Source organism: Dromiciops gliroides, chromosome 3 (genome assembly GCF_019393635.1).
Source record: "Dromiciops gliroides isolate mDroGli1 chromosome 3, mDroGli1.pri, whole genome shotgun sequence".
Lineage (NCBI taxonomy): Eukaryota > Metazoa > Chordata > Mammalia > Microbiotheria > Microbiotheriidae > Dromiciops > Dromiciops gliroides.
The window spans coordinates 69,042,208-69,062,290 of NC_057863.1; the positions used below are offsets into that span (position 1 = coordinate 69,042,208).

The following is a 20,083-nucleotide window of genomic DNA, read 5'->3' on the forward strand; positions in this document are numbered from 1 at the left end:
ATCCTCTTAGGCACCGTGCCCCAAATTTATGTAACTGTCACCAGGTGATATCTTAGATGATTAAATATAACCTGTTTTCACTGCTATATGGCCAAGTGAGAGAAGCATAAAGGGTCAGATACTTCATTTTTCCCTTACTAGAAAAACATAATTTATTTCAAACAAAGTCAACAACCAACTGTGTATTAAATACTTACTCTGAGTCTGGCACAGTGCTAAGCACTGGGAATACACATATAAACAGAAAGATGTCCTTGCCCTCAAAGAGATTATATTCCAATGGGGAAGACAACATATAACAGGAAAAAGAAAACGGAAGAGATGAAGGTACCCAGATAGGTATTGTACAGAAAGACTGGGAAAGCCAGGAGTGCAGCCTGAAGAGGAATAGAGACGTGACTGGCCTGGGTACCCCTTAAAGTGGCAGTTCTGGGAGGAGCCAGCCAATCACTCAGAGGGAGAAGCTCAAAGGAGAGAAGGAGCTTCCAATGTATGAAGCACTCGTGTGTTCTCTCTCTCTCTCTCTCTCTCTCTCTCTCTCTCTCTCTCTCTCTCTCTCTGTCTCTGTCTCTCTCTCTCTCTCTCTCTCTCTCTCTCTCTCTCTCTGTCTCTCTCTCTCTGTCTCTCTCTCTCTCTCTGTCTCTGTCTCTCTCTCTCTCTGTCTCTCTCTCTCTCTGTCTCTGTCTCTCTCTCTCTCTCTGTCTCTCTCTCTCTGTCTCTCTCTCTCTGTCTCTGTCTCTGTCTCTGTCTCTCTCTGTCTCTCTCTCTCTGTCTCTGTCTCTCTCTCTCTGTCTCTGTCTCTCTCTCTCTCTCTGTCTCTGTCTCTCTCTCTCTGTCTCTCTCTCTCTCTGTCTCTGTCTCTCTCTCTCTCTCTCTCTCCCTCTGTCTCTCTCTGTGTCTCTCTTTCTCTGTGTCTCTGTCTCTGTCTCTCTGTCTCTGTCTCTCTCTCTCTCTGTCTCTGTCTCTCTCTGTCTCTGTCTCTCTCTCTCTCTCTCTCTCTCTCTCTCCCTCTGTCTCTCTCTGTGTCTCTCTTTCTCTGTGTCTCTGTCTGTCTCTCCCTCCCTTGCTGTGTCTCTCTTTGTCTCTATCTCTCTGTTTCTGTCTCTCTGGCTCTCTCTGTATCTCAGTCTCTGTTTGTCTGTCTGTCTCTCCCTCTCTGTCTCTATCTCTATTTCCATCTCTCTGTCTCTGTCTCTTTCTCTGTCTCTCTCTGTCTCTGTTTGTCTATCTGTCTCTCCCTCTCCCCCCCATCTCTCTGTCTCTCTCTGTGTGTTTCTCTCTATCTCTCTGTCTCTGTCTTTCTCTGTCTCTATCTCTATTTCTATCTCTCTGTCTCTGTCCATCTCTGTTTCTGTCTCTCTGTCTCTCCCTCTCTATCTCTCTGTCTCTGTCTGTGTGTGTCTCTCTCTGTCTCTCTCTGTCTCTATCTCTCAGTCTCAGTCTCCTTCTGTCTCTCTGTCTCTCTGTCTCTGTCTCTCTTTCTCCCTCCTTTTTTCTATCTGTGTGTGTGTCTCTGTCTCTGTCTCTCCATCTCTCTCTGTCTCTATCTCTCTGTCTGTCCCTCTGTCTCTCCCTCCCTCTCTCTGTCTCTATCTGTCTCTGTCTCTGCGTGTCTCTCTGTATCTCTCTGTCTCTGTCTCTCTCTTCATCTCTCTCTCTGTCTCTATTTCTCTGTCTGACTCTCCTGTCTCTGTCTCTGTCCCTCTCTCTCTCTCTCTCTCTCTCTCTTTCCTTCCTCCCTCTCTCTTTTTCTTTCTTTTCCTTTCTTTCCTGCTCATCCTTTCTCTATCCTTCTACACCTCCAAAACTTCCATTTCTCAGTACAGTTTATTGCCTCCCCGCTTTACTGAAATAATTGATACATTTATCATGAATGAGCTGTCTCGGCTGCCTAAAACCCCTCTACATCTTTATCCATCTATCTTCTCCTTCTGTTTCTGTGGAAACAGCCTAAACTCTCTCCCTGTGCCCTGGATCACATTCTCTTGCATCCTCTCCAACGGCTTGTCCTATTAATCATTCCCTACTTATCTTTCATCTTTAATATGCTGATCCTCTCCGTATTGCCTACAAAAATATTCAGACACACCTTATTCTTTTTGGGGGGGGCAATGAGGGTTAAGTGACTTGCCCAGGGTCACACAGCTAGTAAGTGTCAAGTGTCTGAGGCTGGATTTGAACTCAGGTCCTCCTGAATCCAGGGCCGGTGCTTTATACATTGCGCCACCTAGCTAAGACCCTGGCATTCTTGCCTAAGTCTATAACTAGATTAGATATTTTCCATCATGAAGATCTATGGGAAATTGCTTTCCTAATGCTCTGTCCTACACAGAGATTTTCAACAGCTGCTTGAGGAACATCTCTCAGCAGGACCAATTTGCAATCTACAATGTGCTCTCCTGTTTCCCACTATGCTTCAGGCGTTCATTGGGCCTCTCACATTTCTGGAGCTTAAATGGAGCAGATGAGGGTTTAAGGTTCTTGGGTTACTCAGCACTCAGGAAGTTATTTCTGCAGTGAAAGGAGCAAGGGAATGACTTTTCAGTCTTTCAGGTACCAAGCACCTTGTAACCACTGAAAATTGCGAACTGGATAGAAGTGAGTCTACAGAGCAGACCCATAGAGGGAGTAGCTACTCAGTGGGAAGGAACAGTATGAGAAAACACAGTCACAATCCCTGCTTCCCCATGCCTGGAAGCCCAGGATCACTTCCAGGTCCACCTTTTCATTTCTTCTTAGCTTCACAGCTGGAGCCAGGAGTTTTATGCTAACCACACCCCTATAAATAATTAAAGACAGGGCTATGCTGGACCCCAGATTGCACAGGCTCTCTGAGCTGACTGAAAGGCTACAAATCAGAGATTGGTTTATTGTTTTATTGATTGTCTAGAATTGATAAGAGTGGTAGAGAAAAAATTAATAAGGCAAATTAAACTTAAAAGTGGGTCATTTTAATGAAAAAGAAGACTTTCAGATATTTGTGATGAAAAGACCTGAACTGAATGGCAAATATGACTTTCAAATATAAGACCCTAGAGAACCATAAAAAATTGGAGCTGGGGGACATACCTGGGGCCGTACAGTGGGCTACTGTCTTGTGTCTGAGGCTGGGTTTTGGCTGGGATCCCCCTGGGTCCAGGGGTGATGCTTTGTCCACTGTGTCACCTAGCTAGGTGATGACATCTTTAGGGTAAAATTGAGGGGTGAAAGGAATGCACTGGGGGAGGGGGAAGGGCAGAGGTGAAATCCTACATGAAAGAAACAGAAAAGGCTTATGGAGTGGGGGAAGAGATGGGAGAGGAGCAGAGCAGTAAATGAATTTTCATAGATTTCTTTTTTTTTTTTTTTGCTTTTTGTTTGTTTGTTTGTTTTTTTGGTGAGGCAATTGGGGTTAAGTGACTTGCCCAGGGTCACACAGCTAGTAAAAGTGTATACAGTGTCTAAGGCTGGATTTGAACTCAAGTCCTCCTGAATCCAGGGCTGGTGCTCTATCCACTGCACCACCTAGTTGCCCCACAGTAAATGAATTTTACACTCATCAGAAAAGGCTCAAAGACCTTAAACTCATCAGAGCTGCCTCGAGGAGGGACTAACACACACACCCAACTGGGTGGAGTAATGTATTTAATCTGGGCAGTAAATGAACCTAACACTCATCAGAATTGGCTCAAAAACCTCAATCTCATTAGAATTGGCTCAAGGAGGGAATAATGTGCACGCTCAATTGGGTGGAGTAATCTCTCTAACCCTGCAGGAAAATAGGAGGGGAAGGGGATAAAGAGAGAGGGGCAAAAGAAGGAAGGGCAGAGTGGGGGAGGGGACAGACAGAAGCAAATCCCTTTTGAAGAGTGATAGGATGAAAGAAGATGGATAATAGAATAAATATCATGGGGAAGGGAATAGGATGGAAGGGAAACAGGTAACAATAGTAATCATGAAAAAGAGGAAAGAGGGAAAAATTGTACAAAAAATATTTATAGCAACTCTTGGTGGAGGCTAAGACTTGAGAATCAAGGGAATGTCCATCAATTGAGGAATGATGGAAAAAGCTGTGCTGTATGATTGTAGTGGAATGGTCTTGTGCTACAGGAAATGACAAACAGGATGATCCCCGAAAAACCTGGAAACACTAATGAACATCGATGTATAGTGAAGTGAGCAGAGCTGGGAGGACATAGTGACAGCAGTATTGTTCAATGAGCAAATATGAATGACTTAACTACTCTCAGCAATGCAATGATCCAAGACAATCCGAAGGAACTAATGAGGAAGCTTACTATGCACCCCCATAGAAAGAACTGATAAAAAGAACACTTGTGGATTGTACATATATAACCTGGTTGCAATCTTGTGGAGGGGGGAGGAAAGGGAGGGAGAAAAATTTGGAACTCTAAATCTTAGGAAAATGAATGTTGAAAAAAAATTAAATTGGGGCGGAGCCAAGATGGCAGAGAGGAATCAGCAAGCTGCCTGAGCTCTGCTTCTGTTCCCTCAAAAAGAACATTAAATCAAGCCTCTGGATGGATTCTGAAACTACAGAACCTGCAAAGAGACAAAGAGACACAGTCTTCCAACCAGAGAGGGGGGGGTCGGGGCAAGTCAGCATGAAGCTGCAGGCCACAGCTGAACAACTGAGGCCCCTGGAACCTGGCTCAAAAATCTGGTGGCCCTAGTAGGACAGTGGAAAAACCTACCTGCACCAGCCGAGAGGGCAAGTTGCCAGCGATAGGGACACGAACAGGACAGGCGCGACCAGGCCCACTGACCAAGTGTGCTCAGACAGGAAGTGCAGGGGGGCAAACTGCACATACTATAAAGGCCTCAGAGTAAAAAGCCAGTCACACAGCACCTATACCCCTGTACAAGAAGCCCAAAACAGGGACCCTGGTGCCCCCAGAGCAGACCTCAACTTAAAAAATAAATAAATAAGCTACAATAATGAGTAAGAAGAGCCCTCTCCATTGAGAGCTTCTGTATCAATAGGGAAGAAGCCAACACAAACTCAGATGAGGATAATACCCTCAAATTGCCTATATGTGAAGCCTCATGAGGAAAGGTGAATTGGTCTCAAGAACAAAAAACCTTCCTGGAAGAGCTCAAAAAGGATTTTAAAAATCAACTGAGAGAGGTAGAAGAAAAAATGGGGAGAGAAATGAAAGCAAAACAAGAAAACTATGAAAAAAGAATCAGCAGCTTGGAAAAGGAAGTACAAAGATTGACTGCAGAAAACAATTCCTTAAAAAATTCATCTGGCCAAATTGAAAAAAGAGTGCATAATCTCACTGAAGAAAACAATGCCTTAAAAAATTCATTTGGCCAAATGGAAAAAAAAGGTGCATAATCTCATTGAAGAAAACAATGCCTTAAAAATTAAAATTGGACAGTTGGAAGATAAGGAATCCATGAGACACCAGGAATCAGTCAAGCAAAATCAAAAGAATGAAAAAATAGAAGAAAATGTGAAATACCTCATTGGAAAGACAACTGATCTGGAAAACAGATCCAGGAGAGACAATCTGAGAATCATTGGACTGCCTGAAAGCCATGACCAAAAAAAGAATCTAGACACCATATTCCAGGAAATTATTAAGGAGAACTGCCCTGATATCATAGAATCAGAGGATAAAATCATCATTGAAAGAATCCACAGATCACCTCCTGAAAGAGACCCCAAAAGGAAAACTCCAAGGAATATTGTAGCCAAATTCCAGAATTATCAGGTGAAGGAGAAAATACTCCAAGCAGACAGAAAGAAGCAATTTAAATATGATGGAGCCACAGTCAGGATTGCTCAGGACCTGGCAGCTTCAACATTAAAGGACCACAAGGCTTGGAATATATTCCAGAAGGCAAAGGAGTTTGGATTGCAGCCAAGACTCTATTACCCAGCAAAAATGTGCATTCTCTTTCAGGGGAAAAGATGGACATTCAATGACATTGGGCACTTTCAATGTTTTCTGAGGAAAAGACCAGAATTGAATAGAAAATTCAATCTTAACATACAGGACTCAAGAGAAGTTTAAAAAGGTAAACAGAGGGGAAAAAAAAGTTACTCAGTTAGGTTAAACTGTTTACATCCCTACACAGGAAGATAATACTCATAACTCTTAAGAACTGTAAATGTATTTGGGCAGAGAGAAGGACTTTACACAGAAGGTATAAATATAAATTGTCTTTGATGTGATGATACAAAGAAAATTAAGGGGTTAAAAAGGGAATCTATGGGGAGGAGACGAAAGGGGAGGTGGAATGGGGTGAATTATATCATATGAAAAGGTGAAAAAAACCCTATTACAATAGAAGGAAAGAAAGGAGAGGTGAACATTGTTTCAACCCTACTCTCATTAGATTTGATTCAAAGAGGGAATAACATATACGTTCATTGGGATAAAGAAACTTAGCCCATTCTTTAGGGAAACAAAAGGGGAAGGGAAAGCGGGGGGACTGATAGAAGGGAGGGCAAAAGCAAGGGAGAAAAGGGTAAAGAAAAGAAAGGGGGGTGATAAAAAGGGAGGGCAGATTGGGGGAGGCAGGGGTAAGAAATAAAACATCGGTGAGGAGGAATAGGGTGAAAGAAGGGGGTAAAAGTACAAAGGGGGTAAATAGAATGGAGGGGAATAGACAGTAATAATAACTGTGAATGTGAATGGGATGAACTCTGCTATAAAACGGAAGCGAATTGCAGAGTGGATTAAAAACCAGAATCCTATAATATGCTGTTTACAAGAAACACATTTGGGGGCAGCTAGATGGCGCAGTGGATAGAGCACCGGCCCTGGAGTCAGGAGGACCTGAGTTCAAATCCGGCCTCAGACACTTAACACTTACTAGCTGTGTGACCCTGGGCAAGTCACAACCCCAATTGCCTCACTTAAAAAAAAAAAAAAGAAACACATTTGAAGCAGAGAGATACACACAGAGTAAAGGTAAAAGGCTGGAGCAGAATATATTATGCCTCAGCTAAAGTAAAAAAAGCAGGGGTAACAATCCTTATCTCAGACAAAGCGCAGGCAAAAATAGATCTCATTAAAAGAGATAAGGAAGGAAACTACATCTTACTAAAAGAAAAAAAATTAAATTAAATTAAATTAAATTAGGGGGAAAAAAGTGTGTCATGTGCAATTTGGAATTATGCCCAAAGGGCTATAAAGCTGTGCATACCCTTTGACTCAGCAATACCACTCTTGGGTCTTTTTCCCAAAGAGATCATAAAAAAGGGAAAAGGACCCACATGTACAAAAATATTTATAGCTGCTCTTTTTGTGGTGGCAAGGAATTGGAAATTGAGGGGATGCCCATCAACTGGGGAATGGCTGGACAAGTTGTGGTATATGAATGTAATGGAATTCTATTGTGCTGTAAAAAACAATGAGCAGGAGTTCAGAGAAACCTGGAAGGACTTGCATGAACTGATGATGAGTGAAATGAGCAGAACCAGGAGAACATTGTACACAGTATCATCAACATTGTGTGTTGATCAACTGTGATAGACTAGATTCTTCTCACCAATCCAATGGTACATGAAAGTTCCAAAGGACTCACGATGGAAAAGGCTCTCCAAATCCAGGGGAAAAAAAAAAGGAACTGTGGAATATGGATGCTGATTGGACCATACTATTTCTTTTGGTTTTGGTGCTGTTGTTTTTCTTTTTTGAGGTTTTCCTTTTTGCTCTGATTCTTCTCTTATAACATGACTAATGCAGAAATATGTTTAATGTTATATATATATATATATATATATATATATATATATATACACACATACATAACCTATATCAGATTGTCTGCTGTCTGGGGGAGGGGGAGAGGGAGGGAGAAAAATTTGAAATTGGAAATCTTATATAAACAAAAGTTGAAAACTATCTCTATATGTAACTGGAAAATAATAAAATACTTTTATTTTTAAAAAAAGAAAGAAAGAAAAAGAAAAAAAAAGACATACCAAAAAATTTTTTTTAAAAGTGTGTCATGTGTACATTTTCAGGGTGGGGCTGGTTATTTAAACATTAACTAGCATACACCACTGGTTAATAGGGTACATGAATACGTAAATAACTGAGAGTAAGCAAGGAGGAGAATCTTCCAGTTGGGGCCTGGGTATTGTCCCTAAGTAGGCCAACGCCCTCAAATTCCCCTATTCAATCTGTTACCAATTGTTGCCTATTCTTCTGGGGCCTTTCTCCAAATCCTCTTGGGCCCACTGCCATTGACCCTAATCAAGGTCTTCATGCCCCAGCAGCCTCCCTCCTCCTAGCCCTCTCTCTCCTCTCTATCAGGAGCAGCTAGGTGGTACAGTGAGTGAAGCACTGGCCCTGGAGTCAGGAGGACCTAAATTCAAAATCCAGCCTCAGCGTCAGCTAGGTGGCGCACTGGATAAAGCACCGGCCTTGAATTCAGGAGGACCTGAGTTTAAATCCGACCTCAGACACTTGACACTTACTAGCTGTGTGACCCTAGGCAAGTCACTTAACTCCAATTGCCCCACCAAAAAAAAAAAAAAATCCAGCCTCAGACACTTGACATTTACTGGCTGTGTGACCCTGAGGAAGTTACTTAACCCTGATTGCCTCAAACATCCAGAGCCATCTCCAGTCTTCCTGATATATATCTTGCCACTGAACCCAGATGGCTCTGGAGGGGAGAATGAAGTTGGTGACCTTGCACAGCCCTGCCTCATTTAAATCCAATTCATTGCAAGTCATGACATCTGTCATGATCCTCTTCGGGAACAAAGGACAAACAACAACTCTTCTACCATCCATCCTAAACACCATTGCTGCAACTAATAACAATTCCTATTCACAAGGCACTGCCCTCACAAGACACTATGAGAAAAGTACAAGTGTCTTCACCTTCCACTTTGAAGAAAAGAGCACTGAAGCATGAGGTACAGTGATTTGAGCAAGGTCAGGAGGCTAACTGGTGACAAAGGTGGTTCTTTTTATTGATCTTCTGAGTCCAAGTTCAGGGTTCTTTCAACTACACCCACACTTCCCTCCTACTTGACTAAGGATCTCCTGAAACATTACTTTGATCATTTCATGCCTAGGGAGTTGATACAGTTGATAGAGCTCAGGGGCCCAGTCAGGAAGACCTTGAGTTCAAATGTGGCTTCAGATACTTAGTGTGTGACTTTGGGCAAATCATTTAGCCTCAATTTCCTCAACTTCAAAATGAGGATAATAATTGCCCCTATCTTGCAGGGTTGTTGTGAGGATCCCATGAGATAATATTTGTAAAGAGCTTACCACACTGTCTGGCACATGGTAGATGCCATAAATGCTTATTAATTTCCCTTACCCAGCAACCAACAGTATACCCTTCATTGTCTACCTCAGCAGGTCTAACCTGAGTATCACAGACCCTTTAGAGATGCCAGGAACCTGACCTAAGCCAACTGCCTAATTTTTTGTTTGTTTGTTTTTGGACAGAGCAATGAGGGTTAAGTGATTTGCCCAGGGTCACACAGCTAGTAAGTGTCAAGTGTCTGAGGCCAGATTTGAACTCAGGTCCTCCTGAATCCAGGGCCAGTGCTCTATCCACTGTGCCACCTAGCTGCCCCCTCAACTGCCTAATTTTACAGACAAGGCAAGGGAGGCCCAAAGAAGGCATGAGACATGTTCGACGTCATGGATCATTGTTAGTAGCAGGGAAGGAACTAGAGCCCATATCTCTTGCTCCTTGGCTCACTGCTCCACCTCCTCCAGATACCTGCATTTTAGTCTGGCCTTCACAAACACCAACCTCTATCCCCAAACTCACCTAACTCCTAAGAATCTGACAAGCAATCTTCTAAGGCCTCCTGCAGCGCAAACAGTCTACAGTCGTAATGTAATTCTCACTCATTATTTTTATTCTAGCTCTTTGCATGTGTATTTTTTCTCACTGCTCTAAGCTACATGAGAGTTATCCCCAACTTATCTAAATGTGTGTGTGTGTGTGTGTGTGTGTGTGTGTGTGTGTGTGTCCCAGGGCTGAGCACTCTACTTTACACATGGTAAATGACTGTCGAAATCCTCGATAGACACCAAGCCAAAGGTCTCAATGCTTTGTAGGTTTTTGTTTGTTTGGGTTTTTTGACATGGATAATGTAGGGATTTGGTTTGATTGACTGTACATATTTGTAAAGAGTTTCATTTTTCTTGCTTTCCTTATGGATGGGCAAAGGGGAGGTGGGAAGGAGAGAATTCCAAACTGAAAAGAAAATAAAATTGAATTTTTTAAAATGACAGGTTCAGTTTTTCAGATTCTCAAATGCTTTGTCTCTCTTGAGAAATTGATATTCCATCCTAGGTCCAACTTCTTCAGTAGGATAAACTCCAAAAGTACCTGGTATTTGATTAATAATTCAAGTACCGGGGCAGCTAGGTGGTGCAGTGGATAGAGCACTGGCCCTGGATTCAGGAGAACCTGAGTTCAAATCCGGCCTCAGACACATAACCTTTACTAGCTGTGTAGCTGTGTGACCCTGGGCAAGTCACTTAACCCCAATTGCCTCACCAAAAAAAAACCCCACAAAAAAAATAATAATTCAAGCACCGATTGAAGCATAATTTTTTGTTAGTTCCTTTATCTGAAGTTTTGTTTGTTTTATTTCACAACCTGGCTAATGTGGAAATGTTTTGCATGACTGCTCATGTATAGCTTATATTGAATTGCTTGAGTTCTTGGTTCGGGAGGGAGGGAGGAAGAGAATTTGAAACACAAAGTTTACAAAACTGATGTCAAAATTTGTCTTTTACATGTAATTTGGGAAAATAAAATCCTCAACATTGGGAAAAAAATAATTCGAGCACTGTGCTGTACTCTCTTCTGCCTCATTCCCATAGAAATCTCTAGCTTCCTTCCCATACATAGTCCAGCTGTGTGACCCTGGGCAAATCACTTAACCCTCTGCCCAAAAACAAACAAACAAAAAATTAGGCAGTATGTATATATGTAAATCCTATAAAAGTTGTCTTCGTTAGTCCTTCATTAATATATATAAATATAAAAATCTGTGTGTGTATATATATCCCGTATGTAAATGCATTATACACATGTATATGCAGATGTAAATCCTCAGAACGATTTGTTTTCACTAACCCTTTTGTTAAGCTATATATGTATATATTTGTGTACAAGTGTGTATATGTATGTTTATGCATATTTATATGCATGTATTTATGCACAAGTGTATATATACACGTGTGAATATAAACCCCCAGAAAGCTTTCATTAACCCTTCATTAAGTTGTATATAGTTATGTGCGTATATGAGGTATGAAATGCATCTTCACATGTATATGCACATCCATACATGTATGCCATCACGTGTACATGTATGTACATGTGTGTATGCATAATTAAGTGTTCGTGACAACAGCTCTTTGTATGGATTTATGACAATGGATAAAGTGAATGGCCTCTAAGTGCGGTCAGAGAACTGAAGATATTTATTGCAGTCCCATTTGTTCATTTGCATGCTTACTTCTACTTCGTGCTTTTCCGAATCCTTCTGTTTTTCCAAGGCTCAACTCCTTCCTAATGCCTTTCCTAATTTTCCCCAGCTGAGTTGTGAAGTCATCTGACTGCAGTCAGAGACCCTGGGCTCAAATCCCACCTGCCCAATACCTCTACTCTATAACTTCGGGCCTCAGTTTCCCTGATGGCTCTGAGACCCCTTCCAGCTCCAGGGCCCCTCCGGGACCCACTAGCCCCGTTCGATCCGGCACCCCTCTCTCACCCAGAGCCTACGTCCTATGCAGCCGAGCCCAGCCCAAGGGCGCTCTCCCCCTCTCCCCCGGTACCTGAAGTTCGTGCAAGTGAAGGACGTAGCCTAGCCCAAAGAGTTGGAAAAAACTGCGTAGCTGGCCCGGCCCTGGAAGCTCCTGCGGACTGCGCAGGGGCCGGTCGCCAGGCCCCTCGGAGGAGGAGGACACAGTGCCGGGATCCGGAGCCAGCGGCGTGGAGAGAACAGCTGGGTCCACAGCCTTGGCCCTCGCCCCGAGGGGACAGCCCGCCGGGGCCCTTCGTAGAGGTGCCAGCAGGCGCGCCAAGCGACCCCGCATCGCCAGGGACCCGAGGTTCTGCATGTCAGACACTGATTTCCAGCGCCTGGTACCCGGAACTCCCGGAACAGACCCACTGGGGCGAGGGGCGGAGTCCCGGGAGGGGGTGCGGGGTGGGAGGAAACGACACATTGTTTTTGTTCCCAGTTCTCTGCCTTGACTACCTTTTACATCCACTGCCACGCCTCCACAATCTTACCTAACGACCCACTTCCCATCTCCCTCGTGGCTTCTGATGGGATCTGGCACTGGAAGAAATGCCCAGGGTCTCACAGCTAGTAAGTATCAAGTGTCTGAGGTCAAATTTGAACTCAGGTACTCCTGAATCCAGGGCGGGTGCTTTATCCACTGCGCCACCTAGCCGCCCCCTTAATGATCTTTTAAAAAGAAAGGAAAGGAACACACTACACAGAGGAAGAGTAGGGAAATGATTTGGGTGTGCAATTAGAAAAATTATACAAAGAGAAAGAGGAGATCAGGAACCTTGTTTTCATCTGAAATTAAGTCAAAGTGAAGTGAAGGGGCCTCTCCCCACATTTAAGGAGCTTGGGGAGATGCTGCCTTTCACTTTCCCCAAGAGATGAAGCTAGAGGGACGAATAAGGTGACTTAGAAAGGGAGGGTTAGAGAGGTGGAGGGAGAAACGGACAGAGGGACCTGTGGTTCTGTGTTCACGACTCATAGTTCCTTCAAGTTACAATAGTTCCTTACTCACCCCTCCCCTCATGGTCTTTTTGCCATTACCCAGGTCAGGGGTCCGGAAGGGGAGTGTCTTTTATCTTTATTTCTAGGGGAAGAGAGTCCCTTGCTGTCCCAGATCCACAGAGGTCTGAAGGCCTGAGGATTTGGGGAGCGATTTGAAACTATGTCCAAAAAGCTAATAAACTGTTCATACTTTCACCTGTCAGTACCACTACTAGGCCTATGCTGCCACAGAGGTCAAAGAAGAAAAGTCCCTATAGATACAAAAATATTTATAGTTACTCTTTTCTTGGTAGGAAGAAGAGGAGGAGCAAAAAGATGAAGAAGAAGAAGTCTAATGGGATGATGTCAATTGGGGAACAACAACAAATTGTGGTATGTGAATGTAATGTAATAGTATTGTGCTGTAAGTTATGAAGAAGTTTCTGAGAAACAGGGAAAGCTTTCTAAGAACTGATGCAGAGTGAAGTGAGCAGAACCAGGGAACAAGTTATAAATGAACAACAATGTTGTAAACATAACAAATTATTTTTTTAATTTTATTTTTAAATTTAATTTAATTTTATTTTGCAGGGCAATAAGGATTAAGTGACTTGCCCAAGGTCCCACAGCTAGTAAGTGTCAAATGTCTGAGGCTGGATTTGAACTCAGGCCCTCCTGAATCCAGGGCTGGTGCTTTATCCACTACGCTACCTACCTGCCCTAACATAACCAATTCTAAAAGATTAAAGAACTCATCATCAAAATTATAAACCATGATTCCAGAGGTCTAATGATGATGCATGCTACACACCTGACAGAGAAGTGATACTCTAATATGCAGATAGAGGCACATTTTTAGATATGGCCAATGTGGGGTTTTTTTTTCTTGTCTATGTTTATTTTTCCAAGGGTTTTCTCCCCCCCCCCCCCCAATGGGGGAGAGGGGCAGGGAGAGAAAGTGGAAGGGAGAAAAAAAATAAATGATTGATAAGTAAAACATTTTTTAAAACCACAAAACCTAATTTAAAAGTGGGGGGAAAAGAAAGACATCCCCCAAAAGAGAAAATACCTATTTGTACAAAAATATTTATAGCAGCTCTTTTTGTAGTGGCTAAGAATTGGAAATCAAAGAGATGTCCATCAATTGGGGAATGGATAAACAAGCTGTGGTATATGATGGTGATGGAATATTATTGTGCTATAAGAAATGACAAGCAGGATGATTTCCAAAAGGCCTGGAAAGGCTTGTATGAACTGATGTATAGTGAAGTGAGTAGAACAAGGAAAACACTGTGCACAGACACAGCAATATTATTTTATGAAGAACTGTGAATGACTTAACTATTCTCAGCAATACAATGATCCAAGACATTCCCAAAAGACTAATGATGAAGCATACTATCCACCTTCAAAGAAAGAACTGATATTGATTGAATGCAGACTGAAACATGCTATTTTTCACTGTCTTTCATTTTTTTCTTTTATTCAAGTTTTCTTATACAAAATGACTGATATGGTAATGTTTCACATAATTGCACGTGTATAACCTATATCTAATCGCTTACTGCCTCAGGGAGTGGGGAGGGGAGGGAGAGGAGGGATAAAATTTGGAACTCAAAAATTTAAATAAAAATGTTCATTTTTTTTTAAGTGGGGGGAGCAGACTACATAGTATCTAAAGTGCTTTCCAGCTCTAAAGCTTATGCTGTTCTGAACTAATGACTTTATCTGATGAGTACTCTCTGTCCCCAAGTGATAGTCTAGTTGCCTATTAACTTGCTGCCAAGGTCACAGCTATCATTACTGACAAAATTATTATGAACACTGGACTTGATGTCTGGAATTTGGGCTTCACTAATCTTTGAAATTCATTCCTATAGCATTCTTGTAGGCATTTCTTAGTATTTAAGTAAAATACTTAGTATATGAATTTCCTTTCACTTTAGTCATATAAAGCACAAGAGGCTAATAAATGCTTAAGAATACCAAGGGTATTTTATTTTAATAAAACAAATTTATGGGGCAGCTAGGTGGCGAAGTGGATAGAGCACTGGCCCTGGATTCAGGAAGACCTGAGTTCAAATCCGACCTCAGACACTTGACACTTACTAGCTGTGTGACCCTGGGCAAGTCACTTAACCCCGACTGCCTCACCAAAAAAAAATGGCCCTAATGTCAAAGAATTGTCACAATTGAAATTAAGGTAAACTGAGGCATAAAGTTCTGAACACAATCACTATATTAGCAAAGTACAAATTTGCCAATAAACAGGGTCTCAACCTACTCAGTCAACCAAGACCTTGAATGAAGGCTGACAGATCATTTTCATGGACAAAAGGAGGGGCATCCAAAAACTAGAAGGCAGCATCTTAGATGGGAAAAACAATATGGTTGGTTACAAAACCTGCAGCATCATAGATTTGGGGAACAATATGATTATCTGGAAATTTGAAATACAAGCCTACCAACAACCCCTCCTTCCATCTTGTCCCTATGGAAAGTTCATTGGTAGTATCCACTTGAGACTGAGAAAAGATAAAGGCTAGAAGGAGCAAAAACAGACATTCATATTTAAAGGGGGAAAGATGAGCCAAGATAGAGTAGAAAGAAGCAGTACAGGGGCAGCTAGGTGGCACAGTGAATAGAGCACCAGCCCTAGAGTTAGGAGGACCTGAGTTCAAATCCGGCCTCAGACACTTAATACTTACTAGCTGTGTGACCCTAGGCGAGTCACTTAACCCCAATTGCCTCACCAAAAAAAAAAAAAGACATCCTAAAAAATAGAAAAGGACCTATTTGTACAAAAATATTTATAGCATCTTTTTTTGTGGTGGCTAAGAATTGGAAATCAAAGGGATATCCATCAATTGGAGAATGACTAAACAAGCTGTGGTATATGATTGTAATGGAGTATTATTGTGCTGTAAGAAATGACAAGCAATATGATTTCAGAAAAATTTGGAAAGACTTACACGAACTGATGTATAGTGAAGTGAGCAGAACCAGGACAACATTGTGAGGTGGGAAACAGGATCATAAATAACAGAATGGCATTGAGAGAGAGCTGGGCTGGCCTGATTGTTTTTGTTTTGCTAACATTCGCAGCTCCTAACATGAAAAGGTCCTCTCCCCTAGTAAGGAAGAGCTGAATTATGTAAACCTCTGACCTCTGAGGGGGATAAGGATGCAGTTAGAACCTCAGGAGCATCTTGATATCTGCTCCAGGATATGACCCAGCCCAAGGATAGAGCCTCTGAGGAATTGTGATATTCTCTAAACAAAATATTCCACTGAGGTGGCACAAGATCAGAGCCCCAAGAAGTAAGGAAGGCCCTTTGCATGATTTCTCTTTGTTCACTCTACTCCGTAAAAGCTGACAGTTTCTTCCTTTTGGGGAGATTGAGATATAAGATCTCTCCTCCAGGCCAGTTGCTCTTTTGCAATAAACCAATTACTACTTTTAACTAAATTATTGGTGTGTGCAAGTTTAATGCTTTAAGTGAGACTATCCAAGAACCAACTCACCTATGATAATTGAACACAGAAACAGCAATATCGTTTGATTAAGAACTGTGAATAACAACAATTCTCAGCAATACAATGATCCAAGACAATCCCAAAGGACTGATGATGAAGCATACCATCCACCTCCAGAGAAAGAACTGATATTGATTGATTGAACAAAGACTGAAGCATGTTATTTTTCACTTACTTTCATTTTTCTCTTTTATTCAAATTTTCTTATACAAAATGACTAATATGGTAATGTTTTGTATAATCGCACATGTATAACCTCTATCTGATTGTCAACTACCTCGAGGAAAGGAGAGAAGAGGAGAGGGAAGAAGGGAGGGATAGGTTTTGAAACTCAAAACTTTAAATAAAAATGTATATTTAAAAAAGAAAGAAAGAAAGAAATTCAACTTCTCTTTGATTCCTGACTCTCCTGTCTCTAGCTTGCTCTGTTTGGCTCTGGCCAACCACAGGTTAGAGGCTGGTTCCACCTGGTTGACAAAGCCAAGAAAAAAATTCACAGTGAGTCATTTTTCCAGTCCAAGTCAGCATCGGGAGACAAGAGAGGTCTGAAGAAACTTGGAACAGGAATGGCAGCATGCCAGAGCATCTCAGTGCAGGGACTGAATAAGGGGCTGACTGAGGTGATATCTCAAGGCAAAAAAGAGGTCCCAGACCTGCACATAGGGGTCTTTCTATAGCAAACAGAAACAAGGATCCACTGGCAGCTCTGTCACTGCCTCCTAGGTATACACAGAGGAGGGGACCTGCACCTGGGGGTGATACTCCAGATCAAAAAGCAATCACTGATCTGTGTATTAATCAAGGAGCAAGCAGCAACTCTGACCTTGGAAGCAGAAGAGGGTCTCTTTTCCATCCTCTAGTCTCATGACTAGAGTATCTGGGTAAAAAGTCAAGATCAAACAGGAGTCCTCAGTATTGTCATTCTGAACCTGTGGCATTTTGCAGGTGGTTAACAGTGTCAGAGTACATTAACAGTTGACTGGAGCTCCAACCAGGAGGCAAATCTACAAATGTGTTGTTCACACCCAAACCTAGTGGAAATAAGACCAAGAAGGGAATATTTAGACTTCCCCCTGGATGAGACCACTTTGGACACACTTAAAGCTTGCAGGTGCTTAGCCTGAGCTATCCTTGAGATCTAGGCATAACACAACACTCAATGACACAAGAAAGTAGCAGGACCCAAGAGAACACAAAACAGGATCCAACAGGGCCCAGCCATTCACTCCAGAAGTGTAAAGAGATTGGCCCTAACACAAAGAAGTAAGTAAGGCTAGAAAAACAAGCAAAAGAGAATCCCACCACAAAATATGGTGACAGTGACACTCAAAACACAAACTCAGAAGAAGAGAATGTGATGAGTAAAATTTTTTTTTTTTTTGCAGGCAACGGGGTCATTTGGAATGACTCCAAAACATTTAAAAATATTGCCTCAGAGAAAAACACAGCTTTGGGTCGAACTCAACTAGAATTCCTCAAAGAAATGAAATGAGAGTTTATTAAGAGTTTAAAATGTTATTTTATAAATGAAATGAGTAGGCTAGAAGAAAAAAAATTGAAAAGAAATGAGGGCCATAGAAGAAAGAATTGGAAAGGAAATTAACAGTTTGGCACAAGAGGTATAAACCTTGCCCAAACAACAAACTCCCTAAAAATTCAAATGGACCAAATAGAAGCCAATGTCTCCATGAAAAAACAAAAATATTAAAATAAAATCAAAAGGCTGAAAAAAAATAATGAAAATTCAAGGTATCTTATAGCAAAAACAACTGATCTAGAAAACAGATTGAGAAGAAAAGAATTTAGGAATCATGGGACTATATAAACACTGTCATTAAAAAAACAAAACCCTAGACACCGTACTGCAAGAAGTCTTAAAACTGTCTGAATCTCTTAGAACCAGAGGACAAAGTGGAAATTGAAATACTCCACCAGTCATCTCCTTAAAGAATACCCCAAGTGAAAACTCCCAGGAACATGATAGCCAAAATGCAGAGCTTCTAGGCCAACAGAAAAATAGTACAAGTAGACAGTAAAGAAGAATTCACATGTAAGAAGTAACATTCAGGATCACATGTGATTTTACAGTCACCATTATAAATAAGTAAAGAACCTGGAATACAATATTCCAAGAGGCAAAAGATATGAGCTTGCAGCTAAGAATAACTTAGCCAGTAAAACTGAATATAATGCTACAGGGAGAAAATGGATATTTGTTAAAAAAAAAAAAAGAGAGAGAGAGAGAGAACTTTCAGGCATTTCTGATGAAAACAAATAAACAGAGCTGAAGAGAAACTTTGAATTTCAGACACAAGAGGTAAGAAAAATATAAAAAGGTAAACATGAATAATTAATTATAAAGGAGTAAACAAGGACAAACTGCTTATATTCAAATATGAGATGATTCATGTGTCTTCTCCAATCTGTTGCCATCACTGTTCACAGAGGGAGTCCAATTTGATAAGGCCTGGGAGTAGTTCTGTTATATTTTGGTGATCTTAAGAAAACAATGGAAAGGGAAGAATACTCTGGAAGCAGGGTTGTAAGCTGGAGGGAAGGAAAATGAATATTAAGGGAAATTACTTCACATAATTAGGGTATACAAGTAGACATCTATACAAATAAGGAGTGGAGAGAACAGCCAACAAATCTCACTCTTATCTGAACTGGTAGAAGAAAGAACACACACACAAAGTTAGGCACAAAAATATATTTCATTCAACAGGGAAATAAAGGGAAAAGTAGAGAAAGGGAGAAGGGGAATTAGGGTAGGTTAAGAGAGGGATTGATTAGTCCTAAACAAAACAAATTCTAAGGATGTACAAAAATATTTACAGCTCTTTTTGTAGGTGGCAAAGAATGGGAATCTGAGGGAGTATCCAACAAGTTTGACACATGGATGTGATGGAATACTGTTGTGTTGAACTTTTATCAGTATAATTACCAAGCATAATTCCAGAAGACTAATGATTAAATATGTCGCCTCCACCCCAATAGAGAGGTGAAGGACTCAGAAGACAAACATTTTAGGCCATGGCCACTGTGGAAATTCGTATTGATCGACTATGCCTGTTTGTAATGAGTTTTGTTTTTCTGGTGTTCTCGATGGGAAGCTGAGGGTGGTAGGGTAAAAAGGTGGGCATTGGCTGCATAAAACAAAAAACTAAACTTGGGAATTCTATGACCAATCAAAATTCCTGAGGACTCATGATGAAACATGCTACCCACATCCTGGTAGGGAGTTGGTGGTTTCAGGGCACAAACAGACATCCTTTTGGACATAGTCAATGCAAACATTAGTTTTGCTTAGTTATACCTGATGCGAACAAGGGTTCGGGTTTTTCTTGCTTTCTGGATGGAGGGCAACAGAAGGGAAGTGGAAGGGAGAGAAGGCTGATCTTTGAAAATAAAATAAAATTTAATTTAAAAAAAAGTCAAACTCTAACATCTGGGCTATCTCCGAGTTGAGGAACCCTAAGACCTTGGGTGTACTGCATGGTTGTTACTTTCCAGGTTCCTGCATGGTGTCTTTCACATAATAAACTGTATGATTTAACCTAAAAACAAAGAAACAAAATAAACCTAGTCAAATTGAGTTACCAACCGAAGTCACTGAGCATTTACTAAGTGCTTCTTATGTGCCAAGCACTGTGCTTGGGAATGCAAAGAAAGGAAAAACCAACCAAACAAAAAACTGTTCATGCCCTCAAGAATTTGACAGTTTAATGGGGGAGATAAAATGCAGACAAGTATATAGACAAAACAAGTGCAGTATAAATTGGAGAAAATCACAGATTATCTCATAAAGAAGAG

General features: G+C 41.4%; 1 protein-coding gene and 1 long non-coding RNA gene across 2 annotated transcripts in view; one reads left to right on the forward strand and one right to left on the reverse strand.

Moving 5' to 3' along the window:
- The window catches only part of LOC122746553 (sterol 26-hydroxylase, mitochondrial), a 29,064-nt gene extending 16,865 nt beyond the window's left edge, over positions 1 to 12,199 (reverse strand). Inside the window, exon 1 of the mRNA XM_043992247.1 lies at positions 11,790 to 12,199. Coding sequence (XP_043848182.1) covers positions 11,790 to 12,182 — 393 coding nt within the window. The 5' untranslated portion in view covers positions 12,183 to 12,199. The remainder of the gene's footprint in view (positions 1 to 11,789) is intronic.
- LOC122746554 lies at positions 11,959 to 19,850 on the forward strand. The gene is made up of 4 exons (XR_006355552.1): positions 11,959 to 12,099; positions 12,198 to 12,328; positions 13,048 to 13,126; positions 19,108 to 19,850. It is a non-coding gene; the product is annotated as an uncharacterized LOC122746554 (long non-coding RNA).
- Positions 19,851 to 20,083: the final 233 nt, after the last annotated feature.